The sequence below is a fragment of the Gouania willdenowi genome, chromosome 10, assembly GCF_900634775.1.
Source record: "Gouania willdenowi chromosome 10, fGouWil2.1, whole genome shotgun sequence".
In the NCBI taxonomy this organism is placed as follows: domain Eukaryota; kingdom Metazoa; phylum Chordata; class Actinopteri; order Blenniiformes; family Gobiesocidae; genus Gouania; species Gouania willdenowi.
Genome location: NC_041053.1, coordinates 28,503,712 through 28,527,858, shown reverse-complemented (window position 1 = coordinate 28,527,858; position 24,147 = coordinate 28,503,712). Strand labels below are relative to the sequence as shown.

Here is a 24,147-nt window from a genome sequence, read left to right as displayed (position 1 = left end):
GAAACATTCTCACAAAGAAAAGAAAAAAAAAAAAAAAAAAAGAAAGATTTTACTTTAACATTTAAAACCGGAAGTTGGGTATTTTATTCTGTGCGGCTTTACTGGAAGAGAGGGTGCACAGCTCTGGCACAAACACGACAAATAAACTCTCCTTGACATTACTACTGGTAAGTTTTGCTCTACTTTTAACTGCGTATGGACCCAGTTTGAGTAAATGATACCGAATGTCATGCTTTTCCGTGTTTCTGTGCTGCTTATTAGAGCAAGTTCATGGTTTTGTTTGAGGCTAACAGGCTAGCTACAGGTAAGACGTAAGAAGCCAGTGAGATGACAGTCTTGCTAAGCTCTAAACTTCCTATCAGTGTACATGTAAACACCACAACACTGGTAGTGTTGTTCCTACATGTTTTATGAACGTGTGTGTTTTATTGTGACGCCGCTCACCGTGGTTGCCCGTCAACCGTCGCTTAAAGAGGCAGTGTTTCCATTGTGGGTGGAAGGAGCTAATGGTTGTTTTCTTTTAATATTCATCGTGGAACTCCTTTAACTTCTCTGGGCAGTGATGGACGATGTGCTGGAGGACTTCATCAGAGAGCGGAAGGCCCGAGTGGCTGAGGATAAAGCCACTTTAGAGGAACTTCCCTACATGGAAATGAAGGTGCTTAGATGCCAATGTTTTGAGTGACCTATAATCTACGGGGAGAGATTTGTCTCCATAATAATCTCAAATATATCCTATAGTTTTCTCATGCATTATTTAGACTTTCACGTGTTTGTCAAAATGTTCATGTGTTTTTCAGATTCACATCTATATCCATAATTTATACATTTTACAAATTTGTGTGTATATATCACAGAATTATCATGTGAAAATCTGAAAAACACGTGAAAATTGTGGACATGTTTGTGAATATTTTAGAGACAAATCTCACCCTATTTCATTTCGAGCACCAACTTTATCATAATTTTAAATAAATAAATAAATACCTACATTTGTATGTCATTGATGCATAAATTACCCAATACCTAAATATTAGAGGTGGAGCTCAATAAAAAAAAATTAAAAATCAAATTAATTAGAGACTATGTACTGGGTAATTAATTAATTTAAATGTATTGCCGAACAATATTTGACACGAGAAGCAATGTTTTTCCAGTTTAAATGGATTTTGGTTCATGAATTCAATTATTTTTGCATGGTTCAAAAGGCACAAACTTAAATCAAAGTGTCTATCGATACGGAAATGTATCAATAGCCCCGGGACTATGGGTCCATTTTCCAGACCTTTTCTACATAAGCGTAATGTGCCTGTGTTTTTTCACCGTGTCAGGATGGCTGAGTGGTCTAAGGCACTGCACTGCCGTGGGTTCGAATCCCGCTTTGGTCATATATATTTTTTCATTTTAACATATTTAACCCTGCAAATTTCAACTTTAAAAATACATATATGAAAAAAATAAACATTTTAGGGTATACGTCCTGGGTTAGGGGTAAGAGTTACGGTTAAGAATACATATAAAAAAAAAAAACATTTTAGGGTATATCTGGGGCTAGGGATAGGGTTAGGGCTAAAATAAAAGGGTTGGAGGGGTAGCGAAAAATAAATATGAGCTAATATAAAACTGACTCAACTTAAAGTCACATCACCTAAACTGGCCAATGAGGGGCACTGAATATGAATAGACTGGTACGTTTCCCTATCAATAGCCATGGCCAACTTAGGTTTCAGTAAGCTATATTCATGCTTTTCCGGATTTTGTTTTGTGAACTTTTTAAAACAAATTTGTTTTTGTGTAATAAAAGAAAAAAACAGCACTTAATACTGTACATTCCAGAGAAGTGGAAACAGTGCAATAATAGTTAGAATATCCGTGACATGACAACTGATGAAGCTGATGAATTTTAACACCTACATATAGGCCATGATATAAGCTATTAATTTATAGTATATTTAGTTCTCTATTCAATGTTCTGTAATGATACATTGTAAAAGCTCTAGATTTTTGTGTGATCAATTCACAGATTAACCCGCACAGAACCTACGAGTCCACTGCTAAAGAGAACATCCCTCCTAACTCCGCTGGACAAGAGAGAGGTAAAGAAACGACTTGAAATAACTACTTTAAACTTGTCAAGCACTGATCATACATCCATGCCGTCATCTCTGCTTATCTGATCAGTGGTCACATGTTGGACCCTTGCTAAATGCTGACACTTACAATATATGCGTGTCAAAAACAATGGGGAAACATTTCCAACATGACTACCATAATTATCAATAATTTTTTGCCTGCTACCAAATGGTCCACAGATCAGCAGATGTTTTATTAAATGTATAGTTTACAAAAAATATTTAGTGAAACCAAGTACATTAGTGGTGTTCTGGCATAAAACTGCCCTATAAAAATTCAAAGTAAAACCAATCCAAATATCTGGCCTGATATTTTATCAATGATCAAGCAAAGACATATACTTTATAGTTTTTCCTTTCTGCAGTGGTCAGTTTCTATCAAAATAAGCAAAAAAGTGGTCAACCAGTATCAAGGCCTTGTATGGCTAGAAAAATAAAAAGTCGATTAAAAAGTAATGTTCATATAGCTGTGGTGTTGGGTTTTCTGAATTAAATCAACATTGTTTTTAAAATTGAACAATTCAATAGATCTGTTCATTTTCTGTTTAACTATTTAAACGTAGTCTCATTTTAAATTAAATGATGTTCTCCTTACATCGAGACATTTTGGGTAGCAAAACGTTAATGAATTCAGTGTTTTTGTTTGTTTTTCTTGAAAGTCCCTCATTTATGCCTACATTGCAATATTGGTGGATTTTTGATTTTTTTTTCTTCCCCCCAGAAGAGGGTAACAGCATGAGTTTCTCCCATGGTCCACAGTATGAAAGGAAGAAACAGAGGCTGCAGCAAGAGCTTCATATGGACTACAGACGCAATATGGCTCAAGTAAATGTCAACTCTCCTACTCTTTTGGCTCTGCTCTCTCAGTACCTGATGCTGAATTCACATGATGTAAATAACTTATCTCTCTAAGATAATAGGAGTAGAATCACAGCTCAAGATTGCAGGCATCTTTTCATGTTTATCTTTAATACGTAAATAGTAGGTGAACAAAGACCATGGGCACAAAGACAAAAATAAAGTTTTTAAAGAAATCAGGTGGGACTTATAGTAAACACTGCACCAGATTAGATTATGTTTAAACATGGCTGCTACCCATGGATTGTATTTCCAGCCATGTAAAATAGTATTTTAAATGTGCATATTTAAATAAATGTGCACATATTTTGTTTATTGGTAATACAATAAACACATTTTGTGTTATACTGTATGTTTCCAGTACAGCTACCCTTAAAATCTGTCATAGATTTATACCCCCAGCTGTTATTTCTCGATAACATAAGAAAAATAATATAACAGTGGCGTAGGAAATCATTTAAATCATTCATGTGTTTCTCGAATATGTATAATTATAAATGTATGCAGGGAGAAATTATATCTTGTGATGGATTCCTTGACTTGACGGGTCTCACATCTAGGATGTGAATGTTCTCACCTTGCACATCATAATAAGATTCCTAAAGATAGCAAGATGGCAAGACACTGAGGTGTGTTCAGGCTGTCTTCTCAGTCCAAGTTGCCATGGTAACTGACTCCAGTTTTACTTTCACACTGAGGTGTACAATCTCACTTTGTGAATCCTGCTGGATTAAATTTAAGGACATCCTGGATTATTCTAGCCTTTGGGCTGTTGTAAAGACACGAGGCCTGGTCATTATAAAGGTTACACATCTGTTTCTGTAGCATATTCGCTTCACTCTCCAACACATTGCATCATGGTCATTTTTCTACATTACAGAAACTACATTCGAACCCCACAAACTCCAGGCCTTTGTTACATTTCAACAATAGGATTTCTGCCAAGATAAATGTCTGTATGCGTTTGGAGATCTTCTGCAATAATTTCAGACTTAGTTGGATCTTTCTCATGAGTCAGTAAGTCACTCAGTGCCATTGACGTATTATTACGTCATTTCAAATCCAAATGCTCAGTGCCATTGACGTAATATTATGTCAACTGCGTTTTTTCACGGAAGTTGCTGGGCTACACTGTGACGGAGTTCTACTGTGAATATAAGGCTTCTCTGTTGTTGTAGTAAACAACTGGTGTCCTAAAGGTGGGAGCAGCGCTCCTTGGGATTACAGATTAGCCACAGATGCTACCATTAGCTAAGGAGGGAGAAGCAGGGACGAGGGAGATTATGGCGCCATGAAGTGATATTGTGAAGTATCTAGCAGCTCACAGCACCACATACTAACACAGAACATTATGTGGACCTGAGTGGATTATCGACAATGTCGCGACTGTGAGATAAAACCATCAACTAACCGGGCCAAATAGGTCATCTCTGCCTGTCGGGAGCAAAAGGAAGTTACGTCTGTGTGATTGGTTGGGGGAGCAGATACGCAAAACAGTCAGAAGGAAACCAATGTTTAGATGTTATAGTTTTCAATAAAGCAAAAAAAAAAATGTTTCAAAGTCACTGACTTTTTTTTATTTTTTTTATTTTTTTTTTTAGAAAAAGCCTGTTTTCTCAGCTTTTTACTCTGAAACTAGCGATTTGTGTAAAACTTGCTCTATTCAACTGCTGATTACAGAAGAACCAAACATACTACAAACACATTTATTTTTGATGAAATTAGAGATTTTAATTTTTCAGAATCTGGTGTCAGATTTCAGATTGCCATAGTACAAAATATTCTGTGGGTCTTTAAATATCGGTCAAAATCTAAAACAGCTGGCACTGAGGGGGATAGAAATTCTGAAAATGGCTGGCACTGAATGAGTTAATAGACCAATGTTGGCACAGTGGCAAAGTGGGCTTCCGTCTGAACTTTTTTATTTTTATTTTGCTAATTATTGCCACCAAACTTGCTTCAGTTGATGTCCATACATTAGTTCAATTATTTATGACTTTGTAGCCTTCCATATTAAGAATTGGCTTTATGTTTGATGTAAATCTCGGGGTTTTTTTGGGTGGATTACAGTTTTCTGGATTTAAAACATGATTTATTGTCACTCAGTATCATATGTTTCCAAAATTTCACATCATCTGTAACCACTAAGGGCCCTACTTCAATCTGAATCTTTTTTTTGGGTCATGTAGAAGCTTTGAAAACAATATTTGTTAGGGGTATGTGCTTTTCGGAGATGAGACTGGGGGTAGAAAAGGTTAAACAACTGACCAGAGATTTCATATTGATGGTGTTTCTGTGAATTTTGTTATAACACGCTACTTACACATCTTACATTGTTTAAAAGGTGGTCACTTGTCAGATTCTAAGCACTTTTCATAATATAAGATGAGATGTTCACTGACATATGAAAGAAAAACAAAAATGCGTGTCCTTCTCCTCAAAAACACCTGCTTGACCAACCAGTGACTGTTTGTAACTCACACCGCTTTCCCCAGCAGAAGGATGCAGCCACACTAACAGAAGACAGCAGCAGGTCTCTGCACCTTACTACAGCAAAGACTGCCCATCCAGAGGTGGAAGAGGAGCCGTCATCAGGGCTCATCAAGCGTCATGAGCGACTGACGAGGGCCGTTGATCAGGACTCAGAGGAGGAGACCCTCAACGGAGAGCGTGAGCTCAGACATGCACCAAGAGACATCAGACACGAGAAGAGGAGGTCCATTTTGAATGGTTGCAGGTACTTTTAAAAAAAATACATATATTTTCATAGTTCCTGTTGATTCATTGGCTGCACATTAGGGAGGTAAAGATATATCCTAAAACAGCTAAAAATCCAGGCAAATGAGGGGGATCAAAATGAGTACAGCACAGTATGTGCTCCGGTACTCTGGTTAAACACTAGGGGGTGCTGTGACTGTTTTAGTGCCGCTTGTTTAAACGTTACGGTCTTGGTTCAGCCCAGAGCAGAGAGTGCGGGCTGAAACAAGACCATAACGTCTTGGGTCATTCCAGCAGTGGTGGAAGAAGAAGACCCGACCTCGACAGATCAAAATTAGGCCCGAACGGTCCACACAGACACACACACACACACACACCTCAAGAAAATTATGTAAATTCCAAGCCAGGAACATAAGCTTTTAAGAAAAGAGTCACCTCTATTTTTTCCCGCTGTATTTTATTTTATGTTTTTAAGAATATATAAATATTCAACTATGCATGGTGATATATGAAGAAATCAATGTTCGAATTGAATTGTTGGTTCATCTTGCACCCCTTCACGTACATGTTAATTTCCTATTTCACCACATCCAAAACAAGCTGTGTTGGACCATTGGTTTGTAGTTAATTTATTGTCATGTTTTTTTTAAACTTTTTTTTTAAGTAATTACTTGTTATTTGAGATTTGTGATCAATATGTTTTAGACAGATACGATGGGATCACAGAGGGATAAACATGGCCGTTAACAATACTAGGGTTAACTGCTGTTTTTTTTTGGGTTCATTCTCTGTTGCTGCTCGCAATGTTGGAGGAAAATCTTAGGACAGCAGTTGTCTCTATACTTGGATTAGTCTGTCACAACAACCATACCTTGCTCAAAGACACTTAGGTTTTCTGGGTTTTTTTTTTTCCACCATTTTCAGAATGTCATCAGGTCTAAATCCAGTACTGTGTCAAGCAGTTAATAATCAGCATATGTGCATAGTAAAGTATCTTTAAGATTTGTCTGACTTGTCTTACTTGTCTTGTGTTTTTTTTTATTTTTATTTTTTAAGGGAAACAGACAATCAATCAGTTGCTGGCCAACATGGACGGATATCACAAACTCGGACAATAAAAGAAGATATTGAGTTTGCTACTGGTCTTATTATAGGTAAAGACAATCATCTTATTTTGAAAATTGTCTTTTTGCTCCTTGACAAACTGACCATAGCTCCCTCTGCTGGGGAGTTATTACATAAGGCTTTACTGTGGGATGCACAAAAAGAAAGAGTGTCTTTAACTATCCTGATACTCTTATCATAGCACATGTTGGTCATTCTGTTCAGGAGTAATTTTTTAAAATTTTTATTCATAAATTGACTTCTTAGGAACAGTTGATACAGAAGAGGTTGTACAGAAGAGGAAGGAACGCTACAGGAAGGAACTGCTAGAACAAATGGCAGAACAACTTCAAAACAAGAGGAGGTGTGTCCCCAGTGGTCCTTTAGTCATTGTATTTTTACATAAAACACATTTATTCACTCATTGCAGATAATAAGTCTCTGTTGGGCTTATTTTTAGGGAGAAATATTTGGATTTGAGAGTTGCTGCAACAGGCGCTAATGACCCTGAGAAACAGGTCAGCTAATATCCAACACCCAAATCTTTTTTTTAAGCTGAGGTGAAGGGTTTTAAATTGATTTTTTGTTTTTGTTTTCACACTCAGCTGGACAGAATCAGACAGTTTGCACTGAACAGAAGATGTGATCCTGAGGTTTTGGAGCATTTACCCACAGGAGAGAGAGAGACATCATTATCAAGAGCGCTATGCGGTAGTCAAAGAGTTGGCTTCCGAGACGGAGAGACCCGCCCCCCCGAACTGCCTCGCGTGGCCTTCCAGTCCCCTCTGCTGGAGTACAGTGCTGCTCTGGGCCTTGGGGGAGATGGGCTGTCCCCGAGCAGCCAATCATTTCCTACCACTGTTCCCACAGTTAATTATGTTCCCAGGTACTCACTAACTAAAAAAATGTTTCTAAAATACATAATATAGCTTTTAAAGTTGCTCATTGTTTTGTAGTATTTTTAATACTAGACTTAGTTGCTTTTAATCTTGTTCTAAAAAAAAAATCTCTTATAATATCTTCACTTGAATACTATTTTGATTTGCCTTTAAAAAAATATACCACAATTGAGCTGGTTATTAGACAAGAACAGGCCAGCTGTTTTTATCAGATTTTACAGAAAATGCCTAAAAGTTTAAATTACAGTGAGACTGAGCATACCTTGAAAAGAGAATCGATGCTGTACCGGTTACTCTGACAGCCAGAGAGTGGTGTCACAGTGAAAGTGGGATACGATTATTTCAGCATATATTTTCTATATTTTGAACATCTAAGGCTTTCGAAGAAAAAAAAAAAGCCCCTTCTATAATTCATATATGTGTTGACTACACACAGAATCCCTGCGTTTCCTCCTTACTTGCCATCTTCAATAAGTGAAGCATACAGAAGCCCCAGTGGCATACCTCATCACTACTATGGGACCAGGAACCTACTCGATCCCTACGCGGCCTACTGTGAGTAAGACTCTCCATCAAGGGAGAATGATGGACTTACTGTTGTACAATCAGAGTTTTTATTGGCTTTCCTTTTCTACTTCCAGATGGTCATGTGCCTGTTCCAGGTGCTACGTTTCCCATGTCTTACTGGAATATGCCGCCAAGGGAATCTGTCCACAGTCAGTTTGGTAACCACAGGCCTCAGAGCCAGCACAGTGAAAGCAGTTTACCAATCACGTAAATATCTCCTCAGATCTTTCAACTACGGCTCATTTCGACTTATATTGAATTAGTTAAACCTATAATATCATTATATTGAATAAACAAATAACATTCTTGAACTTTTTGAACAGCAAATAGTGACTGCTGAAGAGTTTCATTTTGCCACTGTTCTAACAGGCTCCCCAATGAGAGTGCTGTGCACATGCAGGGAAGAGTGTTCCCTCCAGAGAGATCCACATTCACCAGGGAAAGGATTGTGAGCTACAGAGAAGCTCTGAAACAACAGGTTGGCATAACTACCAGTATATGCAAAGGTCAGCTACTTGCACTTTAATCAGAATCAGCTTTATTCTGAAAGTTTGTGCATGCAAACTGAAGAGGCAGCCTTCAGTAAAATGCACATCTAATTGCAGCTTTTGCTCAAACCTCATTGTCTGATATGTTTATTTATTTTATTCAAGATATTAGAACAAATTTCTTTTTCCTCCACATTGAAAAAAATGAATGAAAAGTAGCAGAAAGAAGTAAAACATATTAAAATCTACCCGTGAATAAAAATAAATTGCATCAAACAAAGGCAAACTGCAAAACAGTCATTGTCACAACTCATTTTAACCACAATACAGTTACACTTTTGTCTCATATTTCTTCAACATGATAAATTTTACATTGTTTTTTAACAATTTATTTATTTTGCAGATTTGTGAGTATGATTTTTAAATGAGTTTTGTACATGTTTTTTTTAAATGTTATTCTACCAAATTATACAATTTTTATAATCTTTGCAGTATAAATATTGGCTTTGTATGTTCCATATATCCACTTCCACTAATAATTTTCAGCACCCATTTCTGTTGAGGAAAAATTAGGTTTGTGTATGATTTCAAGGCACTGCCCCCACACTTAAATACAATAAGTCAGATACAGAACAATCGGTGAGTTATACAATATATACTGTACGTACAAAGCCTTTTGATTCAGTGACTGCTTTACCTTATGTAAGCTGACCATAATTTTGGATATTTTAACTTTTGTGTCATCTAAATGCGATTTCCATGATATGTTGCCAGGAAGCTTCAGTAGGAGGGAGCAGCGAGCCTTTCAGTGAGGTAACATCGTGTAGTGGAAGTTAGGATACCCCCTTAGATCGCCTGTGAATTTGGCCTCAATTTCCCTTTTTTTTTTTTTTTTAAAGACCTCTGACATTCTTCCCAGTTTGTGTTCCCATACCCATAGTTTAGTTTTCACCCGCAGAACGCGGCTGTTCGTCTTTTCCTGTTGTTCTATGTCAGACCAACACACTCGTAATGCGTTGCCTGTCTACATTTTGATCGCTCTCATTTTTACTTTCACTGTCAAAGTTGGACTAATTGTGGGAAAATATGCTGACAGATTCGGGATCAACAGGAGCAGAGGCGTCGAGAGAAGGAGGAGAAGGAGCGGCAAGAGGCCCAGCTGGAGGCCGACATGAAGAGTTACGAGCCCTGGGGGCGAGGTGGAGGCGGGGCACCTCTGAGGGACAGTACCGGGAACCTCATCGGTACATCTAAAAGCATTCATTGATGGTGCAATAGGCTTTGGTCCAAGTCCTAACGGAGCTGTTCATTCTTTTTGTAGCCGATCTCAAGCAGATGCGCAAGGTCAATGAGGAGGCTTATAGCAACCCGGAGCAGCGGCAGAAGAGAACCACAGCTGCTAGCACAGCCCACAGGGTGGAGCATCTTGACCCAAACGAGAGGGTCTTTGGTACTGTATCCCCATCTAAAGATTATATTCATAAAGAATACAGCATGATATAAAAATGCTTTTACTTCTGCAGTATGTGTCGGAAGGTCTGATACAGACTTATTCGGCATACTGTCAGAAGGAACAACTGGAAAACCAGCAGGGTTCATCTCAGCTGTTACAGGACAACTTATGTACTATTTAAGAGAGAATGAACTCTCTTTAACAAAATCTAATTAGAAGTACTGCTACTTAGAGCAGTGTTTCTCAAATGGGGGTATGCGTACCCCAAGGGTTATGCGATGGCACTACAGGGGGAACTTAAAAGAGAGAGAGTGGAAAATTAACAAATAAATTGTCAGTCTTGGTCCCACCCCTGGCGTGAGATGAACGGAAATGAGAAAAGTTCTAGAAATAAATATATTCAAAGGCCACTAAATCAAAGAGTTATGAATGTAACTATGGTTCTATGAATCTCGAATAACCGCCAGAGGCGGTGCTTTAAGCACTGAATATTCCTCTTCGCGCATGCGCAGTGCGAGTATGTTCCAACAATGTCACCCGTGACCCCTGGATGACCCGGAGGAAGTTTATATCTTCAGCTATCGCTCTAGGGCACTTTGCTACAGAATCTTCTCACGATCACGGTCATTCGGGATTCATAGAACCATAGTTACATTCGTAACTCTTCGTTCTGTTTCATCCCTGCTGACTGCCAGAGGCGGTGGTTTAAGCACTGAATGACTTATACCAGAAAAGTCATGAAGAATCCTGCTTACCACCCTTCAGTGTGTAGGATCAGAGGACTCTGGCCGAAGGACCACAGCCAGTTGATGGGGTGTGGCCACATTCACCCTGTAGAATCTGAAGAAAGTGCCCAGCGATGCCCATGAGGCCGCGGCACAGATGTCCTCTAGTGGCACTCCCCTCAGGGCAGCCCATGATGTAGCAACACTCCTGGTAGAGTGGCACGGCACACCAGATGGGAGAAGACGGTAACTTGTCCGATATGCATGAGAAATCACATCGACAATCCAGTGGGACAGGCGCTGTTTGGAGACAGCACCACCCCTGTTAGGGCCACCATAACAGAGAAAGAGCTGATCAGACCCCCGAAAGCCTACAGTAGCTGCAATGTAGGCTCTCAGGGCGCGCACTGAGCACAACAGGTCAGACTGGGCCTCTGGCTCCACAGAAGAAGGGTTGAACCGTGCCAGCCGAATGGGCTGGTTGAGGTGAGCGCGGGACAGCTCTTTAGGGAGAAAAGCTGTGTTCGGACACAGAGTGACGTCCGAATTCTACCTCGGACATGTGTCGCTGATTGACAGGGCGTGCAGCTCACTGACATGCTTTGCGGAGGAAATGGCCAGAAGGAACGCAGTCTTAAGGGTTACCCACTTCAGCGCTGCTTGTGCCAAGGGCTCAAATGGTGGAAGGTGCAGTGCCTCCAGCACCAGGGTAAGATCCCATGCTGGAAACCTCATGGCTCTCGGAGGATGCAACCTCCAAGCTCCTCTCAAGAAAAGGGACACCTCCTTGTGGCTACCAATTGTACCGTTGTCGACCATCATATATCGGCAAGATATTACTGTGACATAGACTCATAGTATTGAATTAGAAAGCCCTTTGCCCAGAAGGGACTGGACTGGAGGAAGTCCAGAATATTTGGCACAGGGCAGGGCACTGGGTCCACATCCCGCCTTGTACACCAGTCGGAAAACAGTTTCCATCTGTTCTCATACTGGAGGTGAGTAGACGGCGCTCCTGCATTCATTATAGTACATCTAACTGGGTCGGCACAGACGCTTAGGAGCATCTCTGGCCCCTCAGTGGTCAAACGCACAGTTGCAAGCGTTTCAGTTTGGGGTGCCATATCCGCACGGCCAGTTGGGACAGGAGATCCCTCCTGTCTGGAAGGCGCCACAATGCGTCGTGACAGAGGCTGTGCAGCAGGGGGAACCAGCTCCTCCCTGGCCAGAAGGGAGCTACAAGCAGGATCATGTGGGACTCCTGAAGGGCCCTGTGGAGTACCAGCCAAATCAGTGGAAAGGCATACAAGAGGCTATCCGGCCAAGGATGAGAGAATGCGTCCTGGCCTAGAGGACTGGTTGTCTCGGCCAAGGAGAACCACAGAGAGCAGTGGGCCGACTGCTCTGAAGCGAAGAGGTCCACCTCTGCCCTGCCGGATATGTTCCATATAATGTTTGTTACCTCCGGGTGGAGGTGCCACTCCCCTGATGGAAGTTTCTAACGGGAGAGAAAGGCTGCCAAGTGGTTCTGCTCTCCCGGTATATGTGTTGCTCGTATGCTGATCAAGTGGGGGGCCACCTATGTGAGGAGCTCCCTTGCCACTTCCAGCAGCCGTGCAGACTTGGTACCGCTCTGATGGTTCATGTGATATACTGTCGACGTGTTGTCTGACCACACAAGGACGTGCTTGTCCCTCAGATGTGGCAAGAAGTTCCTGAGAGCTAGGTGACCCGCACGCAGCTCCAACACATTGATGTGTGCACCTTGGTCTTCCACAGGCCAACGCCCATGGGCCATCCTGCTCTGCCACACTGCACCCCATCCTGAGGGGCATGCGTCTGTGATAACGGTCTCCCTGCGAGATGCAACAGAGCCTATAGGGACGCCTCTGAACATGTAAGCCCTGTCCCTCCACGGAGCCAGGGCGCAGAGACACAGTTGTGAAACCTTGAGCTCCATGCTCCTGTGTTGCTTTGCATTCAAGTGAAAGCTGTTCAGCCACATCTGCAGCAGGCGCAGCAACAGCAAGCCCAGAGGAACTACCCCCAAGACTGACGTTAGCTTTCCTAAAAGACGGAGGAAAGAGACGTAGGTCAGCCCTCTCTGAATAAGGCGAGATGGCAAAAAATATCGTCCACACGGTGGGGGAGGATTTTGCTGTCATTGTTACACTGTTCACTAAAACCCCAATGAAATTTGTGACCTGGAATGGCACCAGGCAACGCTTCACATTCACCTTGAGTCCAAGTCGAGCCACATGGGACAGGAGACGCTCTGTGTCTTGTGACACCTGGGACCAGGATGGAGCACAGATCAGCCATTCGTCCAGGTATGGGAGAATCTTCAAGCGAAGACTGTAGAGGTGCTAGGGCTGCAGACACGCACCTTGTGAAGACCCTTGGGGAGAGAGAGGCCGAAGGGCAGCACCCTGAACTGCCAGCGGCGGCCACGGTATGCAACTGCCTGTGTTGCTGAGCAATTGGGACGTGAAAGTACGCCTCTTTCAGGTCTATCGATGTGAACCAGTCCCCATGAGCCACCATTCTGAGGACATCTGTTGTGGTTAGCATGTGGAAAGGTATGACCTTCATAAATTTGTTCAACCCTCTGAGGGCTAGGATTGGGTGGAATCCGCCTGTTTTTTTCCCCACTAGAAAATACGTTGTACCTCTGTGACCTGACGGAGGGTCTACAGGCTCGATGGCGCCTTTGGCCAGGAGGACGGACAACTCCTGGTCTAATGCGAGAGCCTTTGCCGGGTCGCTGATGGATGTCATTCTGACCCGGCCGGATGTGGGAGGCCGGCGGCAAAATTGAAGTTTATACCCGTGGGTTAGGGTGGCAACCACCCACGGGTCTGAAGCATGAGTAGCCCACTGTTGGAGCTGCTGATGCAAAAAATACCCGACTGCCGGCCCGAAGGCCTCAATCTCTCTCAGGATTTGGGCCTCAAGGCCCTCCCACTAGGGCCCCTCGGGGCGGACAGGCTCTGGAGTTTGAAATTGTCTGGGGAGGCAGAAATTCCCGTGCTGGTCTCTGTGCAGGACACTGGACATTACGACCAGTGGAGTGGGTTGTCGGGGGCCCGTGGGTGTGAAAAACAGCCAGGGGATCCCTAAGCCTGCCGGCCCAGGGGCTATCAGGAGGAGGTATCTGGCTAAGTCCGGCAAGCTGCTGCCTGGTTTGCCCCGCCTGGATGATTCGTTCTCGCGCTTTCTGGGCTGTTGGACCAAATATCTCCCCCGGTTCAACCGGGAGGGCTGCACAGCATTCTTCTGGCTGCCTCTGTTAAGGTTGACTGGGACAGCCAAACCTGACGACGAGTTTGGACTAAGATAGACATTTTTCGCCCAAGCTCTGGCCTGGGGGGAGGTCGACTTTGGCTACTGAGCCTTCCACCCCTACCAACCTGGCAACCCTCGCTGCCCGAGGCAAGCAGCTGCAGTTCATGCAGGATTTGCCTGACAGTGCTTCCCACAGGTGCTCAGGATCAAGGCATGCTGGGCATAGGTCGTGGCTATCCTCTGACTGTGAAGAAGCCCCACAGGATGTGCAGATACGAGAGCCATCCATTGTAGCTGCACTGAGAAGACACTTATTTCAACACAGCTATTCTAGCTCAACAGAGGGAGTGGGCGCGTACGCCGCCTGTCCGGTATCACCCTTCACTCCTCGGCTTAGCCTGAGTGCGGACGGCGTAGATTGGCCGAGTATAGGGACCGTATACTGGGGAAGGGAGCACGCACGCTGCCTGCACAGTAGAAGCCCAAATATACTAAACAGAAAACAACCACTGTACTGTGGTTCTCACCCAAACTGGGCTCTTTAACAGAGGATGACACAAGCTTACACCCGGTGAAGCTAATGTAAACTAACCCGCTCTGGGCGTGCGCACTCGACCCACCAGCAAACAAATAAACTTGGCTAACTTAAACTTTGGGAGGAGGCTGCGCAAACGCAGCCGTCACGACAATCTCTTTTTAAAGACAAACCATTGGACTGCCGAATAAGAGGCTACTTACCTTGCCAGCGTGTTGTCGGGACCAACACAAACCATATGCTGGGGGGAGGCGGTGCTAACGCGGCCTGTGCCAACAGAGGTTGCTAATGGGTGAAGCTACCGCTGTCCAAACACTTATCTAGCAGCTCCTGGAGGGCGAATGCACACTGTCCAACCTACCATGGTCGAGGAGCTACTAGCGACGGCAGCTGTATGCACAATTTTCCAGCCAACTGCACGCAAGAAGAAAAAAAGGAAATTCCCCTGGAGTGATACCTGAAGATATAAACTTCCTCCGGGTCATCCAGGGGTCACAGGTGACATTGTTGGTATACATGCACTGCGCATGTGCGAAGTGGAATATTCAGTGCTTAAAGCACTGCCTCTGGCAGTCAGCAGGGATGAAATAGAACAATGTTTTTCAACCTTGGGGTTGGGACCCTATGTGTAATGTGAAATTTCTCAAAAATGTAAATATGTTTTTTTAATTATTCTCTTTTTTATTATTAAAAAGGCACACAATCTTAAACAACTATATCCTATACTTTCACTTTGTGAAATATAAATCTAGTTCAACTAAAATGCTTTAAATAAAAAAAATCTGAGCTCAAACTATTTCTAGAAAAAAAAGTTTTTACCAAAATGGGGTCACAATCCAAAAAAGGTGGGGAACCACTAAATCCTGTTTCCAATTATTTACAAATCGAGAGTATTTAATGTGTTATCACTCGTTCATTTCATCATTATGCCTTATAGTTGTTTTCAAATAGTTTTCTAGTCAGACAAAGGGGGGTACTTGGATTCAGAGCCAAAAGAGCCAAAAAAGTTTGAGAACCCCTGCATTAGAGCCGAGTTGAAAATGCTTACTGAAACCTAATTTTATCTTCGCTTCCATGTTTACCAATATACTTAATAAATTATATTTACTTCTCAGCACTTGACTGAGTGGTACTTAATTCTACTCTGTTTTTTTTTTTTTTTTTATACTCTCCTGTAGGCTTCACACATGTCCAAAATTCCCAGTTTGCAAGACGGAATGTGTTTTCCAGCCAGCGCACAGAGCAGCAGGTCCAGGAGCAAGACAAGTACAAAGCTTGCCTTAAACAACAGGTAGCTGTTCTTTTTTTAGCACACAAGAGTACCAGAGTGGGTTAGTCAGGATCAGAAATAAGAAAATAAGAGAAAAGATTAAATTAAAACAGTTGAGGCATATCGACTAAAATAAGGAAGATTTCGTCATCCATTCATTGTTGAAAGAACTGTGGGGACACGTATTTTATGTGAGCACAGTTTCACTAATATCTAAGTTATGACAAATCACACATTTTTATTCACATTTACCCACGGACACACCAAAAGTAACAAAACTCTCATGCAGTTCAGTGAAAGGACTGCTATTAACTGTGTTTTATTAACTCTCAGATTGAGGAAAAGCAGCGAAAAAAGGCAGAGGAGGCGGAACGAGACAGACTGGAGGAGGAGAAAGAGGAGAGGAGGTTTGCCGAGCAGAGTGCTCGCATCCAGAGGGAGTTCGAGGAGGAGCAGGAGAGGAAGAGACGCAAAGAAGCTGAGGTACGAGCCAGATCATTTCATTTACTAATATTATTTTAACGCTTTTTTTTTTGAGAACTGTTGTTTTTCAGTCCGTCCTATTTGAGGTGATAGAAAAATATGATGTTTACATTTACATGTAAAATACCAAATTGTATCTGAAACTGTTTCGGAATAAAAATGACTGTAAAAGACCTCACATAAGAGTTCTAATATAAATACTTAAATGTAGTGTTAAGTTTGGCTCACTCAACCGTCACATATTTGGAATAAATGGGCTGAAACCAAAATCATTAGATGGAAAGCATCATTTTCCAAGAAGTGAATAATCTTGATTGTAGTACTCAAACTAGTACTGTAATTACACATTAGATTAAAAAATATCTGCTCTCTTTTCCTTCCATTATGGTTATATTTATCCTATACTTTCCTTCATTCTTCCAGCAAAAGGCCAAAAATGAGGAGGTGGTTCAGCTGGCCGAGCAGAAGAAGAATGAGGCGGAGAGAAAAAGGGAGGAGGAGAAGAGAAAAAGGGAGGAGGAGGAAAGAAAAAGGAAGGAGGCGGAGGAGAAGGAGAAAGCAGCTATAAGGAAGCAGTATGAGAGGGAGAGGCAGGCCCGTGTGGAAGAGGTCAGTTACCGTAGTTCACCTAGTACACACCCACTTAAAAACCACTGTATTTATGGATTACTTGTGATTGGCTACATCAAATTAAGTTCAAAACACTGACTCTGGCATTGATATTCAGACATTGATACCTGAGGTTGTAAACTCCGGGTTGGAAGTCATGAAAATGATAAGATCAGGGGTGATGGTGGGTACCAAAGCCAGACTAGTTAAGAACCTCTGTTCTATACTGAAATATATTCTTCTGGGTTATGATATCCTCAAACGATAAGAATTCACGTATTGTTGCATTGAAGCGCAACCATCAAGCAACACCAAGTTACCGGATTTTTAAGTCATTGAGAACAAGTTCTCGTTTCTTACTGCAGCTGTGAAACTACAAATGGGAAATAACGTTTTGAAACTTCAGATCCACAGGTCAGCATCACCGCCGATCCCCACCTTGCAGAAGATACTTGGTCCACAGCAGCAGCCTCCCAGACCTCTCAGTCCTCCTAGACCTCCCACTGTGGACAGACAGCTGTCAACAGCCTCTGTGTCTGTAAGTCACATCCCAGACTGAATACAAAGTCACTTTACAGAGGCTATCGTAAATCTGCTGATGTGAAACTACTTCTTTTCCTGGTTCAGTAGTCTAGTCTATCGCTATTGATCAGGGCTGTCAAACTAATTTTCCCCTCGGGGGTCAAATACACAGCAGTTTGATATCGAGTGGGCCACAGCATTTAGGTGGATTTTTTTTTTTGTTTAAGTCGTGATATAGGCAGGCCACATTGGAATGCTCAAAAAAGACGGCACGACAGGGGATACTTGAGAGAAAGAGTGGAAAATTAACAAAGTGTCAGTCTTGGTCCCATCCCAGGCTGAGATGAACGGAAATGATAAAAACCTATTCAGGAGCCACTAAATCAGTGTTTTTCAACCTTGGGGTTTGAATTTTTTTAGTTCATAAACTCAAGTCCATCATAAACTGTATTTCTATACTTTCACTTTGTGAAATATAAATCCAGTTAAACTGAAATGCAGTAAAAGAAAATAAGTCGCCAGAAATTCTTAATATAGAAATGGGGGAAACGATCCAAAAAATGTTGGGAACCACTGCACTAAATACTGTTTCTTTTCACTTATTTACAAAATGATATTCTTTGATATGTGCGTTATCACTTATACATTCCATCATTATGCTCTATAGATGTTTTCATATAGTTTTCTAAGCAAAATGTTGTAGTCGGCAAAGGGGGTACTTGGATTCAGAAATAAGAGAAAAGGGGTACTTAAGCCAGAAAAGTTTGAGAACCACTGCTCTAAATGGCCGGATTTTGCCCTCGAGCCTCGAGTTTGATGTTTTATGTACAGGTACATCTCAAAAAATTAGAATATCATGAAAATGTTTGATATTTTGTCACTCATTTCAGAAAGTCAAACCCATATATGATATAGGCTCATGACACATGGAGTGGAATATTTCAAGCCTTTATTTCTGGAAATTGGCCTGACCTGAACCCCATAGAGAATCTATGGGGTTCAGGTCAAGAGGAAGGTGAGACACACCAGACCCAACAATGCAGATGACCTGAAGGCTGCTATCAAAGCAACCTGGGCTAGTGACACAGGTTAATCGCCTCCATGCCACGCTGCATTGATGCAGTCATTCATGCAAAATGAGGCCCAACCGAGTATTGAGTGCATAGAAATGAACATACATTTCAGAAGCCTTACATTTTTGTCGAAAATATCTTCTTTTTTTATCTTATGTAATATTCTAATTTTCTGAGACACTGAATTTTTCCTTTTTCTGTGAGCCATGATCTTCAACATTTCCAGAAATAAAGGCTTTATTTATATATAAATATTTAGATAATTCACTCTGTGTGTCGTGAGCCTATATCATATATGGGTTTAACTTTCTGAAATGAGTGACAAAATATCGAACATTTTCATGATATTCAAATTTCTATAGATGTACCTGTGTATATACAGATAATTAAGCAAACTACCTGCTTCTTGCCCTAATAAATGAAAGTGGTGTTAGGTGTTGACACTCTGGTATTTCAGGAGCGCTCTTTGTCTGGCCTGGCGTCTCCCCCTGTGCCTGCACGCTGGAACCAGCTCCGAGCTGCAGGTAACTTCATGCAATAGTGACACAATGATCCTTGTCCGTAGTCTTAAAATGTTTCCAAGGTTCATTAAATTTGAATTTTGTGTGTGTGCTTTAAGGAGACCACCCTGATGTGTTCAGTGAGCTGTCAGCGGTGCGTCGGCAGCTTCGTAGCAAACAAAAGCGCCTTGAGGACCACCTTCAGCGAGCTGAGTTGGAGGGATACGACTCCCCTCTGGATAACAGGTCACGCCGCATCACTTTTTTAAAACTTATTACATGAACCAAACCCATAGTTTCTAACTTTTTTTTGGGTCATGACCCCACTTTGATATCACAAATCTCAGACAACCCCAGAAACATAACTTTTCCACCTAGAATTAGTTTTTGGTTATGTTTATTAAATTGTGTTACAAATACAGTGCATAACATCAGACATTTTTTATACTGCATTTTATTTTAACTAGATTTATATATGAAAGTTTAAGTATATGACACTGACCTTACCTGTTTGTATCAAGTGGTGCAATAACTGTAAACTAAATTAAAACAATAAAAGTAATGCCTTTAACTTGGTGTCAAAACTAATTTATTTCTAAATTGAAGGAAGGTTTATGTATTTAATGATTATGATGCAGCATTGAATATTGTTTATCATCTATTCATAAAATTTAAAAAAACAAACAAAGCAGATATTTTTACAAACATAACGCAAGATACTTAAGAATAAGGCAATTGATCAATACCCTACCCTATGTCCCTGAACTATTTTAGTTTTTTATTTCATGATCCTAATTAGCATAAAAGAAAGAGAAGGGATAATAGAATAAATAATTAATTTGTGCTTTTTTTATGAAATTGTCCAGAGATCGCAGTTATGCAGCCATGGATGTGTTTGATATGGCGAGGCTGCGTCTTCAGGCTCCAGTCCGAAGACCTAACTCCAGAAACATAGAACCCGCAAACCTGATGCGCATCCACGACTCCCTGCAGCTCAATTACACAGGTGACTCATTGCACTGGGAGACAGAATGTCAGGAAGCAAACTAACCACACATTGAATAATTCATTTGTCGATAACAAAGCAGATGATGAATCGAGGCTTGGCTCCAGCAAGGACCCGAAACTGGAGGAGATGGGAGGGGCTAATACAAAGAGGTGGGACCTTAGAGACCCAGACTACAGGTCTCAGCCTTCAGCAGAGGATGGTAGGTGCTTTCTCCAGTGTTTAGTGAATGTTACTTTGTATTCACTGTGTGGTTTCAAATAAAAACCAGCTTTGACAGAAAGTAAGCATGTTTTTATTGTTTGTTTTTCCTAGATTTATTTGACCTATCACCACCCAACCAAAATGATTATCAGGTGAGTCATATGGTTCAGGATACAAAAGTAACCTTAACGTAATTGGTGCAGGGGTGGCTGTAATAACTGTGCCTATTTGTGCTGCAGAGGAGTGTGGTCAGGAGATCAGCCAGAGGATCCCTGCTGGAGTCAGTGAGTGCTTTTATTGGTAAGATCGCCACCAGTAACGAACTGACATGATTACAATCAGATGCCTTTTAGTTCTCCTTAGAGTAACAGGCCTTCCAACAGTTTAGCAATAACCTAAAAGCACAAGATGACTATATTTAACATGCAGCACTTCTTTTACCAGTCGGAAAGTACTGCAATCGGATGTAAATTATTTAGACAATAATTAATTGTGGAGAAAAATCAATGCCAGATGGACACGGCATTGATTTCCTTTGTGCCATTTAGGCACAAAACATGCTTTTAACACTTTTGACTGTCCATGACTGTCCTTTTGGTGAATCATCCAATTTAGTGTAATACACAAACAGTTGGATATCCTCTCGAAGAGCGGAAGATAGGGATTTATCAAAATGACCCAGAATCAGTATTTTGATCCAGATCCCCTCCAAAATTTAACGGAATCTTCCATGGCGCAAGGTCTTTGGCCAAATTTATGTCAAATGCTGGTAAGTATCTTTGATGTAATCCTGCTAATAGACAGACAGACAAGTAAATAAACACTGGTGAAACCATTATTTCCTTGGTGGAGGTAATTAGATTTTCTTTAAATGCGTTTGCCCAAAGTTGTCTTAATGGCCTTGACAAATGTTTATCTTCCCTTATGTTTTAGTTTTAGAATTTGGCCTTTATTAACATGTAAACGGTCGTGTTCTAAACTGACCATGGGAGTCGGTGACTCTGTGGGTGTGTGTCTATGTTTTGTCTGTTGAAGCCTTGCATCTCTATTAATTCAATTCAATTATATCACTGTTGTCTAAGTGTGTGCAAGATTGAAAGACTAACAGTTTAGGTTTGTAGAGTATAGATTTCAATGTCTTTTAATTGACCAACTAATTCAGTTGTAGATATCTCAGACGCTCCAAATACAATGTTTTTTAAATTATTATCCACAATATTTGTAGAATTCAGTTTTGCTGTTTTTGTATCACATGGCGTGATACAAAGCACCCAATTTTTCCAAAATCTGGCAAGTTTTCCTGAAATTATTCCATGAAATTTCCCCAAATCATGGAAAGTTAAGTGAAGATTGATATACTTGCATATCATTTATATATAATTTTAAAACCAACTAAGTGTGGAGTGAAAGAATAATTCCTTAATTCTGTAAAGTGCTTTGAGTGTCTATGATAAAGCGCTATATGAAATCCAACACATTATTATTAAAATCTGTGGCCCACTTAAGGTCAAACTAAAATTAGTTTGACACTCTTGGTCTTCTAGAGCACTAATTCTCAACTGGTGGGTCGGGACCCAAAAGTGGGTCGCGGACCAGTTCGAGGTGGATTGCGGACAGCTGGTCAAAAATAAATACAAAATTATGTCTTTCATGTTGGACTCTTCTTTTATTTTGAAAGAAACTTTTTTTTGACAGGCATGCTGTTAAATACATGTTACACACAAAAATATATAGATTGATGTTTTAAAAAAAGATTATGTATGTGTTTTTAACAGCTATTTAACATGGTGCGAAGAAGTTTAGAAGTAGTTTAGAACCCCTGTTCTAGAGGCTTTGGTTATGAGATGGTTTATTTAACTGATTTCAATTGGCTAACAGCTTGAGGTCAATTTTACTTTTGTGTATGTGTCCAAACATTTAGATCCTTTAGGAGAGGTCTCTCCAGTGCCACAAACGCCAGAACCTGTTGAAAGCTCCCAGATGTCTGCAAGAGAGAGGAGGAGGTGGCTGGCCGAACAGGTAGCACTTAAAATCTCTTACAAATGAAGGCGTGTGTCCACTTGATAAAACCCTCCCTTCACTATTTAAACAATGATGTTTATTTAAGGAGCAAGCTGCTTTGGGCCAGCGCAACCATCACTCAGCTTATGACGGCGACTGTTTACAACAGGAAGCAGAGCACGGAGCTGATTGGTGGAGCCGGAACACAACAAGACATTCAAGGGCTGTCGGTCATCATGGCAACAAAGCAGGTACGCCTGCAACATTTCCTGCTAATGATTGTTCCATTTGTTTGTTTTTAAAAACTGTCCCTGAGTCTAAATGATCTTGAGGTATACACTTATTCTTGCTTTTTGAGGTCAGATGTGTTACAGTGCCCCCTATGGGCAAATGATTGAAAAAGTAGATTATATGAAGCAGGAAAGACAACAGCACCTAGGGTTGGAGTCAGTTACATTTTTCAATGACAATTACATCTTAAATTATCCATGTTCACTTACAATTCAATTATGATTATAATGATCCTCAAGAGAGCTGACAAGAAACTTGATGTGAAACATATGCTCAGAGGAGAAGGCACAGACTGCAGAAAAAGGTGATGCAGTATTAGCAGGTCTGCCTGCAAGGTGCTAGACTGTGAATACAGCAGTAACACCTTGTTTGATAGCTTTTAGGATCTTTGTAATCTGCAGTGTAAATCCTTTTCATTGATTTCCTTTAAATGTTCACTTTTTAGGGTCAATGGCCTCCCCTCCTCGTATTTCAACTCACAATCACAAGACCGTTGCCTCTGAGGCCTGGATGCTACCTCACTCGTCCGATCCACTGAAATGTTTAGACCGACCATGGACTAGGACAAAGATGTTGACCTAAGCGTTTTGTTCCCATACGTCGTTTGCTTGATGTTGTGCTATTTTTCAATGACCAGAAGGACACAGTTGATGAGTTTTTTTTTTTTTGATGTAAAACAGTGCCTAGACTTAATTAATTAAATTTCTATAAATAAATTATATTTTAATAACGCCTCCTGTTTTTGTCTGGTTTTTACACAAGTCTCCAGCTTCAGCCTTTACACACATTCAAGTCCATCAAATATATAGTTAGTTGGAATTCTTTAATTATCAAAGAATTGATGCATGACAACAAAGAAGTAAATAAGTTGGGGCAGTAACACACACACCAAGGAATAATCAATCGGGGATGTTGGTATTTCCTTGGTGAGATCAAGTTATGAAAGAATGTATGGCTACTAATAACCTAGTTGGTCTGTTCCATCAGTGACACAATTGCCTGTGCGTAAATGAATTCAGTGATAATATTTGTAATGATTCTTGTGCCCCAAAGACTTGCAAAGCAGCAGATTTCAGTAACCACCTCACAGTTTTACAGCTGACGAGGGTTTCCAGCTTGGTGAATAAATAAATACACTTGGTTTTCTTGTTCCATTGACTTCTCAGCCTTGAACAGAACTCCTGATACAGTGAAGCAACATTGAGTTTGCTTTGTTGGTACAAAAGAACAAGATATGTCAGATTCTCCCTTACAAGCTGGAACTGTAACTATTTATCAGATGAGAAAAGAGGAGAAGTGAATCAGAGGATGAAAGCGACGCAATGCCTGTAGAACCAGACACTCGATTTCCATTTGTCAACATTTATTTCATTTAACCTCCATGTGTAGGTTTCTGATCTGCCTTTGTGCCAAGCAATGAGTTT

At 41.1% G+C, this 24,147-nt stretch overlaps 1 protein-coding gene across 5 annotated transcripts; it reads left to right on the top strand.

Annotated features, from left to right (window-relative positions):
- The first annotated feature begins 92 nt into the window (after positions 1-92).
- Positions 93-23,455, top strand: LOC114471448 (centrosome and spindle pole-associated protein 1-like). 5 transcript variants are annotated; one of them, XM_028460264.1, is made up of 27 exons: positions 93-167; positions 561-658; positions 2,024-2,096; positions 2,857-2,957; positions 5,489-5,727; positions 6,765-6,862; positions 7,080-7,176; positions 7,273-7,330; positions 7,418-7,698; positions 8,148-8,266; positions 8,353-8,485; positions 8,648-8,756; positions 9,863-10,010; positions 10,088-10,216; positions 15,943-16,055; positions 16,368-16,517; positions 16,941-17,126; positions 17,533-17,664; positions 19,179-19,245; positions 19,341-19,467; positions 20,088-20,227; positions 20,307-20,429; positions 20,543-20,583; positions 20,671-20,731; positions 22,353-22,450; positions 22,539-22,683; positions 23,169-23,455. In XM_028460264.1, the coding sequence occupies exons 2-27, from the start codon at positions 563-565 to the stop codon at positions 23,303-23,305; spliced, it is 3,201 nt and encodes a 1,066-aa protein (XP_028316065.1). In that variant the 5' UTR covers positions 93-167; positions 561-562; the 3' UTR covers positions 23,306-23,455. The 5 variants fall into 5 exon arrangements, with proteins under 5 accessions (XP_028316065.1, XP_028316064.1, XP_028316063.1 ...); XM_028460263.1 differs by having other exon boundaries at positions 5,486-5,727; XM_028460262.1 differs by having other exon boundaries at positions 2,854-2,957.
- Positions 23,456-24,147: the final 692 nt, after the last annotated feature.

What these genes read in the sequence shown, in the direction of transcription:
- LOC114471448 (XM_028460260.1), top strand. Translation starts at nt 563, where the DNA reads ATGGACGATGTGCTGGAGGACTTCATCAGAGAGCGGAAGGCCCGAGTG. An exon ending in TTCCCTACATGGAAATGAAG is followed by an intron (nt 659 to 2,023) that starts GTGCTTAGATGC and finishes ATCAATTCACAG; the next exon opens with ATTAACCCGCACAGAACCTA. An exon ending in GGCAGGCCCGTGTGGAAGAG is followed by an intron (nt 17,127 to 17,532) that starts GTCAGTTACCGT and finishes TTGAAACTTCAG; the next exon opens with ATCCACAGGTCAGCATCACC.